At 34.6% G+C, this 19,381-nt stretch overlaps 1 protein-coding gene across 4 annotated transcripts in view; it reads left to right on the forward strand.

Moving 5' to 3' along the window:
• Positions 1 to 19,381, forward strand: part of Dmxl1 (Dmx like 1) — a 129,757-nt gene that overhangs the window by 89,554 nt on the left and 20,822 nt on the right. For 2 of the 4 annotated variants that reach the window (XM_029471979.1, XM_021150434.2), the window contains 6 exons: positions 554 to 671; positions 3,897 to 3,959; positions 9,030 to 9,116; positions 11,405 to 11,526; positions 11,865 to 12,006; positions 16,228 to 16,288. In XM_029471979.1, coding sequence (XP_029327839.1) covers positions 554 to 671; positions 3,897 to 3,959; positions 9,030 to 9,116; positions 11,405 to 11,526; positions 11,865 to 12,006; positions 16,228 to 16,288 — 593 coding nt within the window. The remainder of the gene's footprint in view (positions 1 to 553; positions 672 to 3,896; positions 3,960 to 9,029; positions 9,117 to 11,404; positions 11,527 to 11,864; positions 12,007 to 16,227; positions 16,289 to 19,381) is intronic. The other 2 variants (XM_029471981.1, XM_021150435.2) reach the window with 1 other exon arrangement.

Raw genomic sequence — 19,381 nt, forward strand, 5'->3', positions numbered from 1 at the left:
AAATACCATTTTTATATTAGGATAAGACATAAAATAATGCTTTACAATGTCAGTAAATGCTTGTATAAGAATCTCTAGTGCAGAATCCGTTATGCTCTAAATCCTAAAACATTTTGGATGTCATATCATCTCTTCAAAAGTATTACATTTTAGCCAAGCATGGAGATGCATGTGTTAAGGAGGCAGAGACAAAAAGCAGGTGGGTCTTTCTGAGTTTGAACCTGGTCTACACTAGTGAGTTCCAGTCCTACCATAGTTTTACGACACTGTCTCAAAAACCACAAACCAAACCCAGAACCAAAAAACGTTCAGATTAGTGATGGTCAACTTGTCTGCTTTCCCACTGCAGTGACAGACGAACAGGAATCACATTGTCCACTAGTCCTAAACTATCCGTTGCATGATCCTCTGTGAGAACGCTCTTTGGCTGCTTTCTTAGGTCATGAGGTGTGATCCTAGCCAATTTATTCTAATAAACACTGGTACAGTTCTAAGGACTTGGGAAGTTAATCAGAAATCTTTGAGGTAAATAATTAATGCACTGTACCTACAGATCCAAAAATCACCTCGCACTGTCTGTGAAGAGGCTTTGGCAGTACTTGGTGAAACAGGAAGAAATTCAAGAAACTTTTATCAGAAATATATTCACAAAGAAACGATGTCTAAATGAGGTTTGTATATGTTAAAGCTCTTTACTATTTTATTACTAAAGTTTCATAGTATTATATAACCAATAAAATAATTGAAGTTTGCCTATCTTTGTGCAAATCCATTTGATATCATAAACTTTAATTAATGTTTAGAGAACTATGTTAAAAGTAAAGGAACAATATCTTTGCATCATGTTCTTGGAGCTTTCTCCTCTGAAGTGGATATTGAGATGCGAGTCTGACTCTTGCATATCATGTTATACATTATATGATATATTATATCATATCATACATTATATGACCAGTTACTGAAGAGACATTTCCTATGATTCTCCTATGATAGTTAAAAGAAGTCCATCTTAGAGTTAGTTGAAACTGATTTACCTACAGGAAACATTTTGAATATGTGTATTTTCTCTTTTTGTGAATTATATATCAATAAACGAAATTTTGCAAATCTAAAGAAGTCTATAATTAAACTGTAATAGTGTGATTATACCTTGAAATTTCTTTTTCTTTCCTTTTTCTTTTGAGAGGATTATTTAGTTCAGAGCTACTAAAAAAATACATTTGATAACATGAAGATCTTACCATCTGTAAATAAATGGACATCATTTTTCCTTTCTTCATACAAAATGTTTTGTAACTAATAGTTATTAGGTGAACCTAAACAGTAGACACAGTTGTAGTTAGCCAGTTATTCCTCTGAGGTACTTGAGTTTTTTATTTGAATTTTTTTTGAAATTATAATGTACTTATATCATGTTCCTCTCCCATAGTAACAAATCATAATAAACAACTGGATGGATATGTTGTTACTATTTGCTGTGACCATACCACAAAAAAAGAATATATAGTACTTTTGCTAACTTGGAATTTAAAAGTGAATACTTTGATTGCATATTAAAATCTAGGCAGGCATAAATGCTGTTTACTTATTAATATAACTGTAAAAATATTGTTATATATTTAGTATATGCATTATTACTAAAACAGTTCAAGAAAATGGAAAAATACAGTTAACAGTAAATATGCTAGACAAGACTATATAACTGATTAAACTGATAGGTAGAGAGGTATACTTTTTTAAGATATGCTTTTCTAAAATGAATTACAATTTACAGCTTTCTTATGTGGTCTCTAAGGATATGCTACATTGTCCTAGGTGTTAAATGCTCACTCAGCTTGCTGCTTCTCTGGTAGTGTGCCTTTGACATGTGTATGCACACTGGGTTGTCCTGGTAGAAACAGTTGTACAACTCTGCCATATTGCATAAGAATAGCAGTTAATTTGTACATTGTTATCTAGTTTATATTATGGGTGTGGAGTTAACATTTGGTTTAATGATTTTCTAATACAATATTGACTTTTTAAAATTGGTAACAAATGTTTTGCATTTTCATGTTGTATTGAGCCCACAACTAAGTAGTCATTGCTGTATTCTGTATCAGGGGGAGGATAATGGAACAGAGTTTTAATCATAGCTTTGTTTTGAGCTTCATGATAACTTCTGAAAAACAAAACTGCTTTTGTTAAAGTTTTTTTAATCAAAAGCATGAACATAAGTATTAAATAATAGCTTCTGTAACATCAGTAAGCTAAGTATTTTTCTGAATTTTTTTAATCTACAAAGCAACTGTTTAAGTTCTTTGCAATATTTTTTAAATAAATAACTTAAACATTAGCACAATCGTTGAAAGTTTTGAGAAATTTATTGTGTTTGTATTGTAAAGGAAAATGAATTTATATATAGCTGACTAAATGGAGGCAGGGGTGACTCCTGTTCTTCCCATGCCACCTTCAGCTGTCTTATAATTTATAGGAAGCCATGGTACAGAACTAGCCCAAGTGTAAATGTAGCTGTGAAACAGGCTAGCCAGACCTTTCCGAGGATGGAGAGGGATGGAAGGAGATAGACAGGTCAAGGCCCCTGGCCCAGGTGGGCTCCACTGTCTCCCATTTTCTCTTTCTCTGCTACACACACAGATTTTTATTCAAGCCTGGGCTAAGGAGAAAATGAGGTCTTGAAAGATCCCCTTTTATGAAAGAAAAAGACCTTGGGTTTTATAGGATGTAGAATTCCTACTCACTTGCCATCCTGGACTTAGCCGTAAGAATTTGTTATTCCCTTGTAGTTTTACTGCTGATTGTGATACTCCTAAAGAGATTTTAATAAAGGAATGTGAAAAAAAAAAACCAATAAAAACATAGCTTGGATAGAGTTAAATAAAGTCTTAAATTTATAGAGTTGATAGAAAATAATCTTTGCTAGCATTTGGGTTGCCTGTTTTTGGTATTCATAAAATTGCCTGTTATGTATTATTTATATTAAAATGATCATTAAAGCCATGGTGAATTTAGTTACTCAGAAGACTGATAAATGCCATGGTCTGCATTTTGATGCTATTTTTTTCTTTCTTTATGTGATTGAAAATGAAAATTTACCATTTCTTTATCTAACTTCATTTCTTTATCATATCTTAAAATTCTTATGTATCTCAGAGCTTTTCTTTTCAGTATAATGTAGTTTATTGGACATTCTTTTAGTTTTTAACTAAAATTTCTCCCAAAGTGGTTGTATTTATTTGGAAGTTAATTACACATGGTTTGAGGTAGGTAGGCTATTAAAGCCATACCCAACAAAAGTTGGATTCAACAGTTAACATCTTTGTTCTTTATCAGTTGTATTTTTTGAAAACTTAGAAGTCCTGACTAAGCTTTTTCTTGGACCAGTCTAATGTCACCTTTGTGTGAAGATATGCCTCCAAGCAAGCTACCAACTATTCCTGCCAACATGCATAGGAGGATTGGAAAGATAGAGATTGGGATTTTCTACTTAAGGATAATTTCTAGAGGAATTATATGTCATGGAAATAAGACAGAAGTGTTTAAGACAATAGATTGACTTTGATTTTTAGTTGACATCAGAAGCTCTGAATTTACACATATAAAGTACCTTAGATAAAATGTTTTAATCTCATCATTATAAAACAAATGAGTTAAAAAAAATGTGCAGTGAAATAAAATTTATAGTGGTAGATAAGGAATTTTGAGCCTTTAAGATTTCTTACTCTCTAACCATATATTCTCCAGCATATATTTTTTTAATATATGAAATTTAAGAAGATATTATTCCCATATTCTTTTTTAGTAATTTGGTTACAAATATAAGTTTATACCTCAGTGTTGTGCATGTTACAACTCATCTTTACTCTTTGACATGTGATTATTCTTTCTTAATGAAGTCATTAGAGGACAGCAGTGAAACCATCAAAAATTCTATGATGGAGGAGCCAAACATCAATAAGGTACATTAATGTCATTCAACTGAAATTAAAAATTGCATTCTTAACCAGAACAAAAAGAGATTTGCATTTTGGTTTTCAACTGGACTTGGTTTCCAGTGGAATGAGATTCATCTCCTCAACTTACTGTTTAATCTTACCAAATTAAATGTTGCAATCATAAAAATTGGCTCTCTTTTGTTAATTAAAAGAATGCAGTTTTAAAGGGAGTTGAATGTTCCCTGTGTTGGCTACAAATTTTTCTGAATAAATACCTCTGAAGTTTTTAGGAAATGTAATTACATCAAGAGGTATAAAGTTCAGTACCATTGTTCTGTGTTTGCAAGTATCACCTTTGAAAGTCAAACTTCTCTCTTACTTGAAAAATATAGCAATTACTATTGTATAGTCTTTATTTTACTCTGAAGAATAGCATATAACACAAATGCCTTATGCATTTTAAGTACCTACATTCTTGAAATTAAAGCAGAGCAGATAAGAACTTGTACAATCATAAATAACTCCTAGATTATTTTCTGTGGCCACAACATTCAGGTATGACTCTTTGATTTTAACTCAAAGTGTGGGCAAAGAGGAGCCCTACACATGGCTGATCGGAGTATAAACCTGCACATCCACTATGGAAATAATATGGAGGCTCCCCGGAAAACTAAAAATAGGATTCACCTACCCAGACATTTCACTTCTGGGTACTCCCCAAGGACTCTTAAGTCAACATACCACAGAGATATTAACACATCCTTGTTTATTTCCGCACTATTCACAATAGGTAGGAAATAGAGCCAGCCTAGGTTTGTCTATAGTTAATGTTGTACATGTACACAATGAAATAGTATTCATCCTTAAGGGAAAATGAAATTATGACACTTGCAAGAAAATGGATGGAACTAGAAATCATTATTTTAAGTGAAATAAGCGTGACTCAGGCAAATATTTCTTTATATGAACCTCTGTGTGTGTGTGTGTGTGTAGGTCATGAAAGAATGGGGACTATGAGAGAAGAGGCAAACATCTTAAATGAGAAAAGAGGACACAAATGGTGTTTATGTAACTGAATAAACCTTGTTTTCCCCTCAGAAAGGATACCATGACAGACCAGAAAAATAGGTCCGCTCAGTCTGCATTGGCAAAACTGAGTTTATTGAGGTCACTTGCAAGAGCATATGTGACTTTGAAGCAGTTACGTCATTGAAAAGGGGACCTCAAATGAGTGATACCCACAAAGCATGTATCTCTGCAGCTCCTGCCCAATTTGCTATCCTCACAGACAGCCTTCTTTGGCCTAGGAATTCTTTACTGCTCTTAAAACTCTAAAGAGGTCCTTGTGAACTTTCTTGTAACTTCAAGTTTCTTGGGCCTTGAATATATCATGAGCTTTCCTACGTCGTCTAAGTTTTGTTAGTTTCTTGAAAATCTTAAGAATCTCATTTTGTCTAGGAGGAAATGCTTCAATTTAAAGAAATAGCTAGATAAAAAAGACTAATGGGAGTTATCTGTGGAATGTAGAGGAAAGAAACCAACAAGAGGAGCGGGAGGGCAAAGGGTAGTCGGAGAGGAAGATGAATTAGAACAAAGTATACTAGCACATGCGAGAAAATGTTATAAGGGAACTCCATATGCTGTCTTTAAAAAGTAAAAAAAAAAAATCATTTTGTAAACTTAAATAACTGCACATATTTAAAGTACGTAGCTTGCTCAGTTTAATCATCACCACTATGAAGATAATGGGTATATACATCAACCCTCATCAACCTTTTTTAATCCTTCTTTTTTCTTCCCTTCTTATCTGTCATTTTCTTCCCCAAGTAGCCACAAATGTATAAGTTAATTTTCATTTTCAGGAAGTCGTATGTCATTTTATTTTATTTTTGCTATTCTATTTAATAGAGAATTTGTGCTGGCCAGGAGCTCACTATGTAGCCCCTGGTGGCCTCATACTCAGGGCAGTCTGTCTGCCTCAACCTCTCAGGTGCTAAGGATTGCAGGCATAAGCCACCATGCTTAACTTTTATTTTTATTTTTTTTGGTCTGTGTCTTTTATTTAGCATAATCATTGAGATTCCTCTATGTCATGTGTTTCAGTAGTTTATTACTTACTGTTGTTGATACGTATTCTATTGGATGACTGGATTATAATCTGTTCATCTTTTTACCTAATGATTTGATTGTATTGTGGAGCAATTTCAAATAAGGCTGCCTTAAACTTCATGCATTAGGGTCTTTATATATAGACTTTATTTCTCTTGTATGAATGCCTAGGAGTAGGTAGCTGATTTACATGGTAGGTATAGATTTTTTGCAGTACTAGATATTGTTGCAATAGTCTCTCATGTACTAGCCAAGTAGTCTATCACTGAAGTGTACCTGCACACTTAGTATATGTTTAACTCTTTAGGAGATTGTCCCAAGTCCTTCCGTGATTATACCGTTTTACACTTTTACTAGCAGTGTTTAAGATCTCATTTACCTTTCATTCTAACATATGGCATAGTCGGTTGTTAAATTTTACTAATTGTTATAGTTTATTGTAGATTTAATTTCTATTAAGCACTTGCTCTTGCATGAACTTGCCATTTCCTCATTTTCATATTGCAAACATCATGAGAAAATGGTCTGTTTTAACAAACAAAATATCAGTTCCTTTTAATGCCCCTCTGATTCCCTCTCCTCACTAGATGTCAAAACCTAATGTGGTTAGCTATTATCGCTAGCCCATTTGACTGAGGTTGCCCTTGTCATAATTTGGCTTTGAAAAATTGTAAATTCATTGCCAGTTTCTCTCATTTCAGCTCTTCAATATCCTTTATTACTACTGATCCCTGACAGTTTCCTAACATGGTTGCCTCACTTAATTTCTATAACATCAGAGTTGCTGTGTTAGCCGGGTTACTGACAGCTTCTAACCTGGCCTCACCTGTATCTTTCCTTGACAATACCTAGTACTGTTTTTATTTTTCTTTGTGATTGATCTTATATTTGATTGATCTTACAGTATTATCTTTGTGCTGGTACCATTTAAATCACACTAGCTCCAAATCATTCCAAATGGCTACATTCCTCCTCACCCTAGCTGCTCTTTCACTTGTCCTTCAGTGTAAATGGTTCCTTCATGTACTCATTTTTAGGCTTGAAAACTAGAATCAGCCTTTCTTTAATCGTGCTAAAAGAATACAACCCATTTGCACAGTTTATCTCCTTGTAACCATTTACCACTTGGTCTCCTGATCCAGTCTTCCCCAGTTCTCTCTTCAGCCATAACAGCTTCCTACCCTGTTTTCTGACAGCCATTCTCACATCCTTTGTTTCAGGTCCTAACAGATTATCCAAAATAATTTGATGGCCTCTAAACATTATTGTGACAACTGGATTTGTATTGTAGTGTTTAAAGCTTTTCCATCAACTGAACCTGCCTGTTTTCTAGATCTTAAATCCTACTTGTATAGTCATTCTTAAATAAAATTTACCTGAAGCTCTTGAGAAGCTAGGCTCCATTCCTTTGCTCACCCTTATGGAATTTAATCATGTATTTGACATGGTGTTCAGAACCTCCATATTTAAAATATCACCCCAATTGAATCTCAGGCAGGCCATCTTAACATCATGCTGTTGAGAAACATTGTTTCAGGTAAGAAGATAAGAATATATGCCCATATTAAGAAAGCTGTTCTGAAATTCATTTGTGCCTGCTTTCTTTCCGTGGTAAAGTTGGAGAGAGCTCTCCCCTTGAACAAGCTTGTTCCTACTCTCTGTTACCAGCAGACCCGCTATTCTCTGAAAATGTCATGTCTCTTCTAATACCTTCAATTCTTTAAACCCAGCAGTGGTCTCTTGGTGTACTTTGTTGATAACCCAAAACCAGTGGAGCGGCCTTGTGTGTACTTTAGATACCAAACAGATAAATGAATAATTCCAGTTTTTATTTTAAAAAATATAGAAATGGGTCAGAACTAATACCTGCCTTATTATAGAAGTAGACCCTCAATCCAGAATGTTTATCAAACACTGAAATTATGTTTGTAAGCTAGTTATATTTTAGATAGACTCTATTTGACATTTATATATTCAGGAACTATAAGTAAGAATATGTAGGCTTAGTTGTTGCATAAGTCTCTGCACCTTTCAATTAAACAGTCATTTTGGGGGCCATTTTTAAAATAATTTTTTAAAATCAATGAATAGACGTTTAAACTTTCTTTGTTGTATGCTAATTTCAAAATAATGATTTCTGCATTTCATAATGAGATTTAAAACATTTCTTATTAACCTATTTAAGAAGATTAAAGGTAAGGGTGTTCTAAAAAGTAATATATCAAGCAATGTTTCTTTTAATTGTCTGAACTTTCCAACTGCCTATTTTGGTAATGCTGATGTTACAATATTCACTTCTTAACTCAAAAATGTTATACATATATACATGGATATGCAGAATGCCAAGTATTTATCCTCATGTAGACTCACTTGGGTTTACTCAGCTACTCAAATGAGTCACTGACTTGAATGAGCTACCATTCTTCCTGAACTCCAGTTTCTCTGCAGGGTTATTTTAGATCAGAAGTCAGTACCCTACAACTAACTGGTAAGATCACAACACTTGTTAGTCTAAGAACTATGAATGGCCTTTGGACTTTGTAGTAAGTAGTTTAAAGGGAGAAACAAAATGCTAAAAATACCTACAGTGAACCTTTGTGGTCTGTAAAGCTGGACTGATTACCACCTGGCCTTCCTTGCAGTGCTTATATGTATTATTAAATAATTACACTACTTAAAAACTTAGAAAATCTTTACTTCAATTATTAAAATGTCTTTATCCTTTAAAGTTAGTTTAGTGTTCTTAAAAGAAACAGCTCAAGAAGCTATATGTTTTATCAGCTGTCTTTTTATATATGAAAACAAGCTTAAAGAAATTCCCCTCACCAAATTCTTTTCTGGGATAATTAACCTGTACAGTAGTACCTTTGGTATTGATGTATTTAAAAAGTTTGTTTAAATAATTTATGAAAGAACTAATTTGCATATATACATTTGTCTTATGAATAAAATAGCAACTGTAATATTATACTTTCTTCTATTTAGATAGAGGCAGATCTGGGATATCCTGGAGGTAAAGCAAGAATTATTCATAAGGAATCTGATATCATTACTGCCTTTGCTGTTAATAGGGTAAGTAAATAGATAGTTGTCTTTTCTATGACTTGTAACTATTTCTGTTGTTGTTGTTGTTTGTTGTTTGTTGTTGTTGTTGTTGTTGTTCGAGACAGGGTTTCTCTGTGTAGCCTTGGCTGTCCTGGAACACACTCTGTAGACCAGGCTGGCCTCGAACTCAGAAATTCGCCTGCCTCTGCCTCCCAAGTGCTGGGATTAAAGGCATGCGCCACCACGCCCTGCGTAACTGTTTCTTATTGGAGAACATCTTACCAGTTCACTTAATGATAGTGTTCTACTTCCAAATCTACTTCCCATTCCTTAAATTATTATCTCAGTAAGATTTGTCTTTAGTAAAACTATTATATAATTTACTAATGTAGTTTTGTTATTGGGAAATAAAATAAACTATTTTATTGCCACACAGAGAGTAGTATTAGGTATTTGAATATCAACCAATAACTTTAAAAATATATGCAAGATAATACATTAGTTAATCCAAAAAAGGCTTTCTAGGGCCTTATATGAGCATATTGTATATATTTCTAGGACTTAAACTCATGCATTAGAAGACCTCCTTCTTTGGTGTATTTCTGTAAAAAATGTTTGTTTTCTCAGTAGTTGTTATTTGTCTGCTTAAGATCTTCCTTAGAGAGATTTGAAAGCTCCTGGAGAAGAGCTCAGTCTTACTTATAACAGTCCGAGGTGAAGTTTGTCTAAATCAGGTCCCACTTGAATTTCCCTAAATTGCCATACAGCACAGTTTCTAATGTCTCATTGTTGGTTTTTTTTTTCTTTTCATTTAAAAGGGTAAGATTATGATTTTTTCATGTGTACCTAAAGGATACTTAAGATAATGTGTATGCACATATTTATTTTTAATTTTCCAATATTATCCAGCCAGGCCATTCTTGGAAATCCTTGCTTTATGTGAGACTCCTGCTTCAGCCTCTGAGTATCTGGACTACAAGCATGCTATCAAAAAATGTTATATGGATATATGTCTTGTAAAAGTTACCCAGAAATCCTTTTACCAATAGATTGTTCATCTTTATAGTCTGCACTTGTCTTCATAATTTTCTCTAACCAGTTTTTTTTAGCCATTCTGTTCTTATATTCCCTGTATCCTTCATCTCACCTCTTTCATAAACATCCTTCACCATGGACTTTTAAATCAGGCAGAAGTACAGTTAACTCCTTAGATATTTCTCAAGTTGTAATATCTCTGTGTGTGTTACTGTCCTCACCCTATGATGGCTTCTTAAAGCCAGTCTGAGTTTAAGGACAGCCAAGGCTACTAAGAAACCTTGTCCAAAAACAGCATGAGTGACTAGGAGTGAATAGTCATCAGGGATAGAAACTCTGTGCTAACTTGTATACGCATAATTACATAATTTCTCTACATTTGATATTGTAGTTTTACATTCTTCCAAATTTATAGATTTTATTATCTATAAGTTCTGCCTGCATCAAAAGAGAGCACCGGATCTCATTATAGATGGTTGAGAGCCACCATGTGTTTGCTGGCAATTGAACTTAGGATCTCTGGAAGAACGCCTAGTGTTCTTAACCTCTGAGCCTTCTCTCCAGCCCCCACATACCATGTTTTTAAAATGGCATTAAGATTGAAATTTCTCCATTTCTTTCATTGGATGTTGTCTGTATTGAAAGCTGTGAATGGTATGAGATTTTATCATATTCAAGCTAATAAGTTAATTTTTAGTTTATTGGATGCTGTTTGATAGCATAAGAGTCCAGTTTCTCTGACTAGGGACAGATAGTTAGCAGCATAAGCAGCCACTACAAGATGAATCTTTTCACACTGATTCCTTGAGCTACCAGTGACTTGTTTCCTGCCAGCTCCTGCAGAGTGACATAAGCAGGACAGATAGTAGCTGAACTTCCAGTGAGCTGTATTACTGGAGATGGTCACTGCGTTCAGAGACCCAGCTGTTTTCTCATGCAGCTGCCACAGGTGTGAGCTACTGCAGTGGACTTGTGTGCATTTTTAGTTGTATAAATGTTAAGAACAAAGTCATCTAGAAGGTAAAAGAAGAGAGAGAAATTGAAGTGGTACACCCATTTCGATTTCTACTTAGCTTTTTGTTAGATTTACTAGACTTTCTAAAACAGTCATATATATCTATTCGGTTCACACTTATGATTATTTTGCTAAAAATTTAATTATTAAAGTTAATTTAAATATTAATTGGTAAGAATACTTTTCTTCATGATTTTAGAGACTTTCTTCAGACATAGCCCTTATACCTTTGTAATGTAAAAAGCTAACGTGATTTATTTTTCAGGCAAATAGAAATTGCATAGCGATTGCCTCCAGCCATGATGTACAAGAACTGGATGTTTCTGCAATTCTGGCCACACAGATCTATACTTGGGTGGATGATGATACAGAAACAGAAACCAAAGGGTATTCCTATGCTTTGTTTTTTAATTCAGTCATATAATATCGGGGACTATATTCTTTGGATTGTAACTTTGAAAAGATTCCTTAAGAGGCAGGAATAAGTGCCCTCTTGATGCAGCACATAAGGTCTCAAAGTAGCACTCTTAGTTGTAGGCTGAGTAGGCACTGCTTTGCTAAGGAGTGGGTAAGGGGTCACAGTAGGTTCTTAAAGGGAAAATTAAAGTTGAGAAAGAGTAATAAAGATGGAAAACGAACTCTGAAAGGAAATACAAAGTCTTTAAATTTTCATCTTTAAAAAAAGAACTGACGGTCTTTTCATTCTAGTTGATATTCCTTTGTAGATCAGAAGACTTCTTGGTTATACATGCTCGTGATGATTTATCAGCTGTCCAGGGTTCAACTCCATACACACACAGCAACCCTGGCACTCCAATCAACATGCCGTGGCTTGGCAGTACACAGACGGGCAGAGGAGCATCCGTGGTAAGCTTCAAGATCCTTAGGTTTGCCTTTAGCCTTCCCCTCTAGGTTCATGCCTAAAGGGGGGCTTTTAAAGTTTTATTTAAGTCTTATATGCTAGAATTGTGTATTTTTGTAATTAAGGATAATGCTTTCATTTGAAGGATTACAGAAAAATTGTAAATATATTTTGGCCCAGCGTGGTAGCATACACCTTCTAATTTCAGCACTTTGGAGACAGAGGCAGACAAATCTCTGGGAAGCTAACTTAACATACATAGCAAGTTCTTGGACAGCCAGGGTTAGAGAGAAAGACCCTAACTCAAAAATAAATAAAATATACTTAAAAATGAAACTTATAGTTTTTAAAATATACTTTAAAAATGAAAGAGCTACATTTTAGTTAATGATTATTTGAAGCTTACTGGTCCAGATCAAGTTATAGGCCATACGTAAACCACGTACTATATAGAAGCTACTATAATAAGAGTGTGGTTTAAGTTGTTTTGTTTTGTATTGTTTTTCTTTTTCCAGTGTTAAAGTTAAGCCCAAGTCCTCATGTGTGTCAGACAAGGTTTCTATTCTTGAGTTCCAGCCCCAGCCCTAAGTTTTTCCCTATGTGGGGAAAAAAAAAAAAATTCAATGTTTTGTATCACATGAAAATTACATGAAGTTTTGATATCTGTTGATAAAGTTTTATAGAAACTCAGCTGTGGTCATTTTTTTTTTTAATATTTGTGGGTCCTGCTTTCATACTGTAGTAATAGAACTTACTGTCTCAACAGACATGCTGTGCTCACAAAGTCCAAGGTATTTATCCAGCTTTTTTCAAAAGCTGTACTTAACCCTGTTCTAGATAATAACCTTTAGTAGATATCAGTTAAACACTATCTATTTTAGGTATGGCATTTTGTAATGCTGAGACATATTGTTCCTTCTGGGAAAAAATTTCAGTTTTTCAAAATTGAACTAAATATGTTGGTAGTGGTACAGCATGTATTTGAGCACTGATTGCCTAAGTAGTTATCTATATTTATTTTTCCTTAAGATTTTCTTTTATTAATTGATTAGGCTATAAAAATTAATACCTGGGCTGGCGAGATGGCTCAACAGGTAAGAGCACTGACTGCTCTTCCGAAGGTCCCGAGTTCAAATCCCAGCAACTACATGGTGGCTCACAACCACCTGTAATGAGATCTGACACCCTCTTCTGGTGTGTCTGAAGACAGCTACAGTGTCCTTACATACAATAAATAAATAAATCTTTAAAAAAAAAAATACCTACAAGCAAATATTCCCCCTCATTCTTTTAATAATTTCTAGGTGTTAAGAACTATTGGTTTTTTGCTTTGTTTTATTTGTTTTGTTTTTAAAACCCTAAGTCCTATAGAACATACTGTTTTCTTTACCAGTCAGCTGATGTTTTTTAGCTAATTGATAAAGATAATTGTTCAAGTGAAGACTCAGTCATCATTACTAACCCTTTTTAATGTTTTGTAATTTTGTGATTATAAAGTTGTAGTCTTTTGTAATCTTTCCCCTGATAACTAATACAGCCGGACTGTGCTTCTTTTCACTTGTTGTAGCTGTCATAGATTCCTGTTGACTCATTAATCAGCTAAAGCTTGGTTCAAAGGTCAAGTTCAATGTTTTCAAGTGTCTGGTTTTTAAGAATTAAATTGAATTTGTAATTAGAAATTAGTGATTTGTTTTTTGTATTAGTGATTTTTTTTTTATATTTCATTGAATGTGCATTCGTGAAGGTCTCAGATCCTCTGGAACTGGAGTTACCGACATCTGTGAGCTACCACGTGGGTGCTGAGGATTGAACCCAGGACGTTTGGAAGAGCAACCAGTGCTATTAACCACTGAGCCTTCTCTTTAGCTCTAGAAATCAGTAATTTTAAAATATAGTAATTTGGTTAGTATATAATTTAAAAATCTTAAAATTTGTGAGCTTTAGTCATGTCTTATTTCATAGAGAAACTGATTTTTTTTCAATGTGAGCCTTGGATAAAACAGTACAGTTTCTCTTGTAACTACTTGCTTGCTGCAACCTCTTGCTCCCACTATTTTATAAAGCAGCAGATGTTTCTAAAATATTATTTGAGATTGCCACACCTTGAGAATTCTATATTTCCCAGTATAACTTAACCTGTCCTCCAAAACCTTTGCCTGCCTCTAGTCCTAGCTCTAGCCTACCCTTTACCCTCTTTGCTTTGTTTATCCTGGCTTACTGTCCCTCAGACTCATCCATTGTTGCAAAGACTTTGCCTTGCATTCTTTTAAAAATACTCCTACTTCTGTATTAACACTCACATTCCAACTTCAGATCTCAAGAGATTTCCATGGAGTTCATAAAGAAGACATCTGCCCCATCCACTGTACCTCTAATCTTAATTATTCACCGTATTACCTTTATAGCATGGAGTAGTTGTTGAAATTATCAGTTCACAGTTTAGTTTTCCATTTCCTAAGCCTTCTGAAAGAGAAGCTTTGGGAGGGTTTGCTATCTTGTCAATGGATGTGCTTCACATAAGAGTACTGCAGTCATGCTGTCAGTATTCAGAAAGAGTTGTTTATACACCAAAGCATTTTTCCTGCCTATGTTAGGACTGCTTTTTTTTTTTTAATTGCATTCAGTGTATTTTGATCATATTCCTTGTGCTCTTCCCTCTCCACCCCTCCCCTCCAACCCCACCCCCCACCCCCGGCTTCCTCATATATCTCAAAAAAAGAAAGAAAATCAAAATATACAAGACAGAAAATACCAATGTTTTATAAGAGTTGGCCTTGGTCATGGTGTCTCTTCACAGCAATGGAAACCCTAAGATACCATTAGGAATCATTTTCTTGCTGTTCCTTTGGAAGGAATTTGGTTTTCCCCTAGGTCTATGGTCTATCTAGTCTCGCAATATTAGGCATGGGTTCTGTCTCATGGAATGGGCCTTAATTCCAATCAGATAGTAGTTGGTTACTGTCAAAACCTTAGTGCCACTATTGCATCAACACATCCTGCAGGCAGGTCACTATTGTAGATAGCAAGGTTTGTAGAGTTGCTGTTTATCTTTTTCCTCTGATAGCATACAGAATACCTTCAAGTACCACAAACACTAGTCAGTAGGGGTATAAGCTCTATGTAGGTCCTTGCTCTATACATGTCTGTGTTCAGTGAGTTGTGTAGGTGTTGTCTTCAGCAGTAGAGCATTACCATCTTGATAGCTTTTTAATTGGAAGCCATTCTGATTAAAAATTACCCCCATTCCTCTCTCAAAAAGATACCAATAGAATAAGGTGGTTCTTTTTCTATGAATCTTAAAGTAGCTAATGGTTTCTTTATCTTCTATTACATGCTTTCAGAAAAACTTTTAATATGTGTTTTGTTACTTTTCTTGTGATAATTTGGTCACTTTTGTGACCAAATTATAGAAAAATTTTTAACTAAGAACATAGGATTTTGGTAGTCATGGTGAACATACCTGTAATTATCCCAGTACTCAGGAGTCTGAGGCAGGAGGGTTGCAGGTTACAGGTAAACTTGGGCAATACAACAAAATTCAGTCTCAGTCCCCACCCGCAAACAAAGTAAAGAGACTTTGATGTGAAGTTTAAAGAAATAATGATATATTCATCAAGTTTTTGTTTTCTGGAAAATTAATAAAACATTTCTTAGTCCTATTTTGTTACTGAATGATCAGTACTAGTACTTGTTAAAAGCAGCTCCTGTTTTGGAATAAAGCTTTCCCATCACTTACCAGTTCTGATGGCCTACTTGCTTGCTACCCAACCTACTCCGCAACTTTGGGCTGAACAATTTAAAATCCCAAGAAAGCAACTAAAAAGTTTACCTCAAGATTGATGTACAGATGTAAACTAATATGCAAATGTCAACTTACATGCAGTTCCGCTCAATTTTACATAGTTATTTTACGCTTTTTTGACAGGCTAGTTAAATAATTCAAAAAATTATTTAAAAAAAATCAGTTGGCAAGAAAGAAGACTAAATTCTTGAAGTTTTTTTCTTTGATTGATTGTTTTAGACAAAAAAAGGGGTGGAGTGGGTATTGGAGGTATTGATTAACTAGAAGGTTGAAACTGTGTGAATGTCTTGTTGTCTGTGTGTCCTGTTTCTGTGTATAACTCCTAATTAGGAAGTGCTCTACCACTGAGCTATACCTAGCTATACAACTTACATTTCTAGTCCTTTATTTTACTGTTACTATAAAGTATTTCTTCTTTTACCAGATGCTTAAGAAGGCCATTAATAACGTTAGAAGAATGACATCACATCCAACTCTTCCTTACTGTAAGTTGACAGCAATGAATGCTGATTCTCTCATCTTTATTTTATTTTATTGATTGTTCAGCAAATTCATGGGTAGTTTTTAGTTTCAATTGAAAGATAGCCTTTATCCTACCTTATTTTTCATAGATAAGTTTGTGTTACACTAATTTTGTCAGCTTCTCTTTCATCCGGTACATTAATAGAAGTTACAAAAGGGGTTATTACTAAAGTCTTACAGTTTTATGTAGGAAATATTTTTTTTTCATTTTTTTCCCTAGAAATCACAAGTTTCTCTTGTTTTAGCAAAAAATAATAAATTTATTGGAAGTGTTGATTAATTGTTGTTTGAAATATACTCATACCATATGATTATAGTTTTTAAAAAGATTTGTATGTCATTCCCTTCACAGTTAAAGGAGTATATTGAGAGATATTCATGTCTTTCCAAATTAATAATATATAAAATTTTCATCAGCTTTTCTCAAAGACAATTATACAATAAAATAACATTAATAAAGTTCAGAAGTGGATGCTCACAGTCAGCTATTGGATGTATCACAGGGCTCCCAATGGAGAAGCTAGAGAAATTACCCAAGGAGTTAAAGGGATCTGCAACCCTATAGGGGGAACTACATGATGAACTAACCAGTACCCCGGAGCTCTTGTCTCTAGCTGCATATGTATGGAAAGATGGCCTAGTCGGCCATCAGTGGAAAGAGAGGCCCATTGGACTTCCAAACTTTATATGCCCCAGTACAGGGGAATGCCAGGGCCAAAAGAATGGGAATGGGTGGGTAGGGAAGGGGGGGGGTATGGGGGACTTTTGGGATAGCATTGGAAATGTAATTAAGGAAAATACGTAATAAAAAATATTAAAAATTAAAAAATATATATAAATAAAGATATTACCAACTATTATTAGGATGCTATTAGTTGACTTATTTTATAAATATTAGGTAAGAAAAAAAATCACCACTGTTTTATGAGGTATTTTCTCTATAGAGAGAATTTCCATAACTGACATATAAGAGACTTGGGAAAGGAAAGCTAATTAAACTAATTATTAAGTTGTTCCCCAGCATGTCTTCTTTGTCATGAACATATTCTCCATGAGGTGATTTAGTTAAAGAATATGTGCTTATTATTTAAGCAAATGAATCAAAAATAAATTTCTAAATGGGAAAATACATACTCTTTCTATACTTTCTCAGTAACACTTTTTATGGCAATTGTGTGATTATTTTTTCCCTTATTCTAGACAGCTACCCTACTCTGAAGATAAACTTAATATGTTAGTAATTCAGTTCAACTCATTACACTCTCTGCCTGCAGTGAGACTTGGAAGCTACAAGTCAGGAACTCAGTTCACAAGCCTGTCTTCTGCCTCACATGCTAATCACACTTGTTACTTCCATTATAGATCTGGCACTAAAGGGGATATTTCCAACCCCTTCCTTTGGTTTGACTAATCTGCTAGAATAATTGGCAAACCTCAATGAAACACTTTAATTACATTTGACACTTTATTGTAAAGGTTTTTATAAAGTAACACAGATGAAGATATATATAGGGTGAGGACTGAAGAGCCCTGAGGACCGGAGCTTGTGTCTCCCTAGAGTTGGGTTGTACTTATTAGCATACATACATTTACTGATGAAGAGGAAACTCACTAATCTTCTTGTTCGTGAGTTTTTATAGAATGTAGTCTTCATACAAAGCTTACAGCTTAGCATTGACCCCAATTTTTACCAAGGATGATTAGACTCTTTAAAATAGGTCTAGTTTCTTTGACCTTGGCTTGAATGTTTATATAGGTACAAGAATAATAATAGTTATACAGGGTTTTAAAAAGAACTTTGCTGGACAGTTAGGAAGAATCTTGTCATAGACTTTGAAGAACCAACCCTTGGACTTGCCATCAGTTCCTTTCTTCCCAAGATCTCTAAATAGCTTGAGTTCCAGAAGCGATACACAACCCTTACTCAGCTGTAACACAACCATCTAAGAGTTATATAAACTATGTACATGGTAGTGGGCCAGTTTCATTTCAAGTTGTTTTATTGGCCACATAAAACCACCTTAATACTATATAGTTATATTTGATTGTATTGAATTTTCAAGTATGACATTCCAGTCAAAGACTTGGTAATATAACCAGTCTTTCTAATTATGTCCTATTAAAGGAGACAAGATTCTTTCTTTTCAGTGCTGATGATCAAACCCAGCAAGTCTCTTCTTGCTGAGCCCAATCCCCAAATCTGAATTCTTGTGCAGATGACCATATTGCCATAAAGATACTTAACTTCCAAATTCCAAATAGATAGAAAGTAAAAGTAATTTTTTCACCTTACTTCACCAAATTACTATACAATATAAATAGCTTATTCAGTCCTGAAAATAAGTCACTAAAGACTTAGTATCATTTTTAACAAAATAAAAACATTTAATAAGGAAATTTTGTCATTTAGTCCTATGTTTGATTCTTGATTTTTATGCTTGCCCCATTTATTTATAGTTCTGTGTGTATGTAGGAAGGGATTGCATGCATTTGAGTGCAGGTGCCCTAGGAGGCCAGAGGTACTGGATCTCCCTGAAGCTGGAGTTATGGGTTGTTAGGAGTCATCTGACTTGGGTACGGTCACTGTATCAGATTCCCTGGGATTGGATTTACAGATGCTTCTAAGCTGTCCTGTGAATGGTAGGAGTCAATGCTAGAGCCCTCTGGAAGAGCAACAAATGTTCCTAACCACTGAATCAACTCTTCCACCCCACCGTAGAAATTTTTAGTTTATTTTTCTCTGAAAAACATTAAAATATTCTTTCTGTGAAGAACAGTGCTAAGATTTTAGATAGGATTCCACTGAACCTGAATAGCTTTTGCTGGGATTGCCATTTAACAAGATTAATTCTTCCAATATATGAATATGGAAGGTGTTTTCTTCTAGTGTCTTCTTCAGTGTCTGTCTAAAGTGTCCTTTAAAGTTTTCATCCTAGGATCTTTCATTTCCTTAGATTTATGAGAGAGTGGGGGGAGGAGGACTGAGACGCGCGCGCGCGGGCGTGCGTGCGTGTGTGTGTGTGTGTGTGTGTGTGTGTGTGTGTGTGTGTGTGTGT

This window comes from Mus caroli, chromosome 18 (genome assembly GCF_900094665.2).
Source record: "Mus caroli chromosome 18, CAROLI_EIJ_v1.1, whole genome shotgun sequence".
In the NCBI taxonomy this organism is placed as follows: domain Eukaryota; kingdom Metazoa; phylum Chordata; class Mammalia; order Rodentia; family Muridae; genus Mus; species Mus caroli.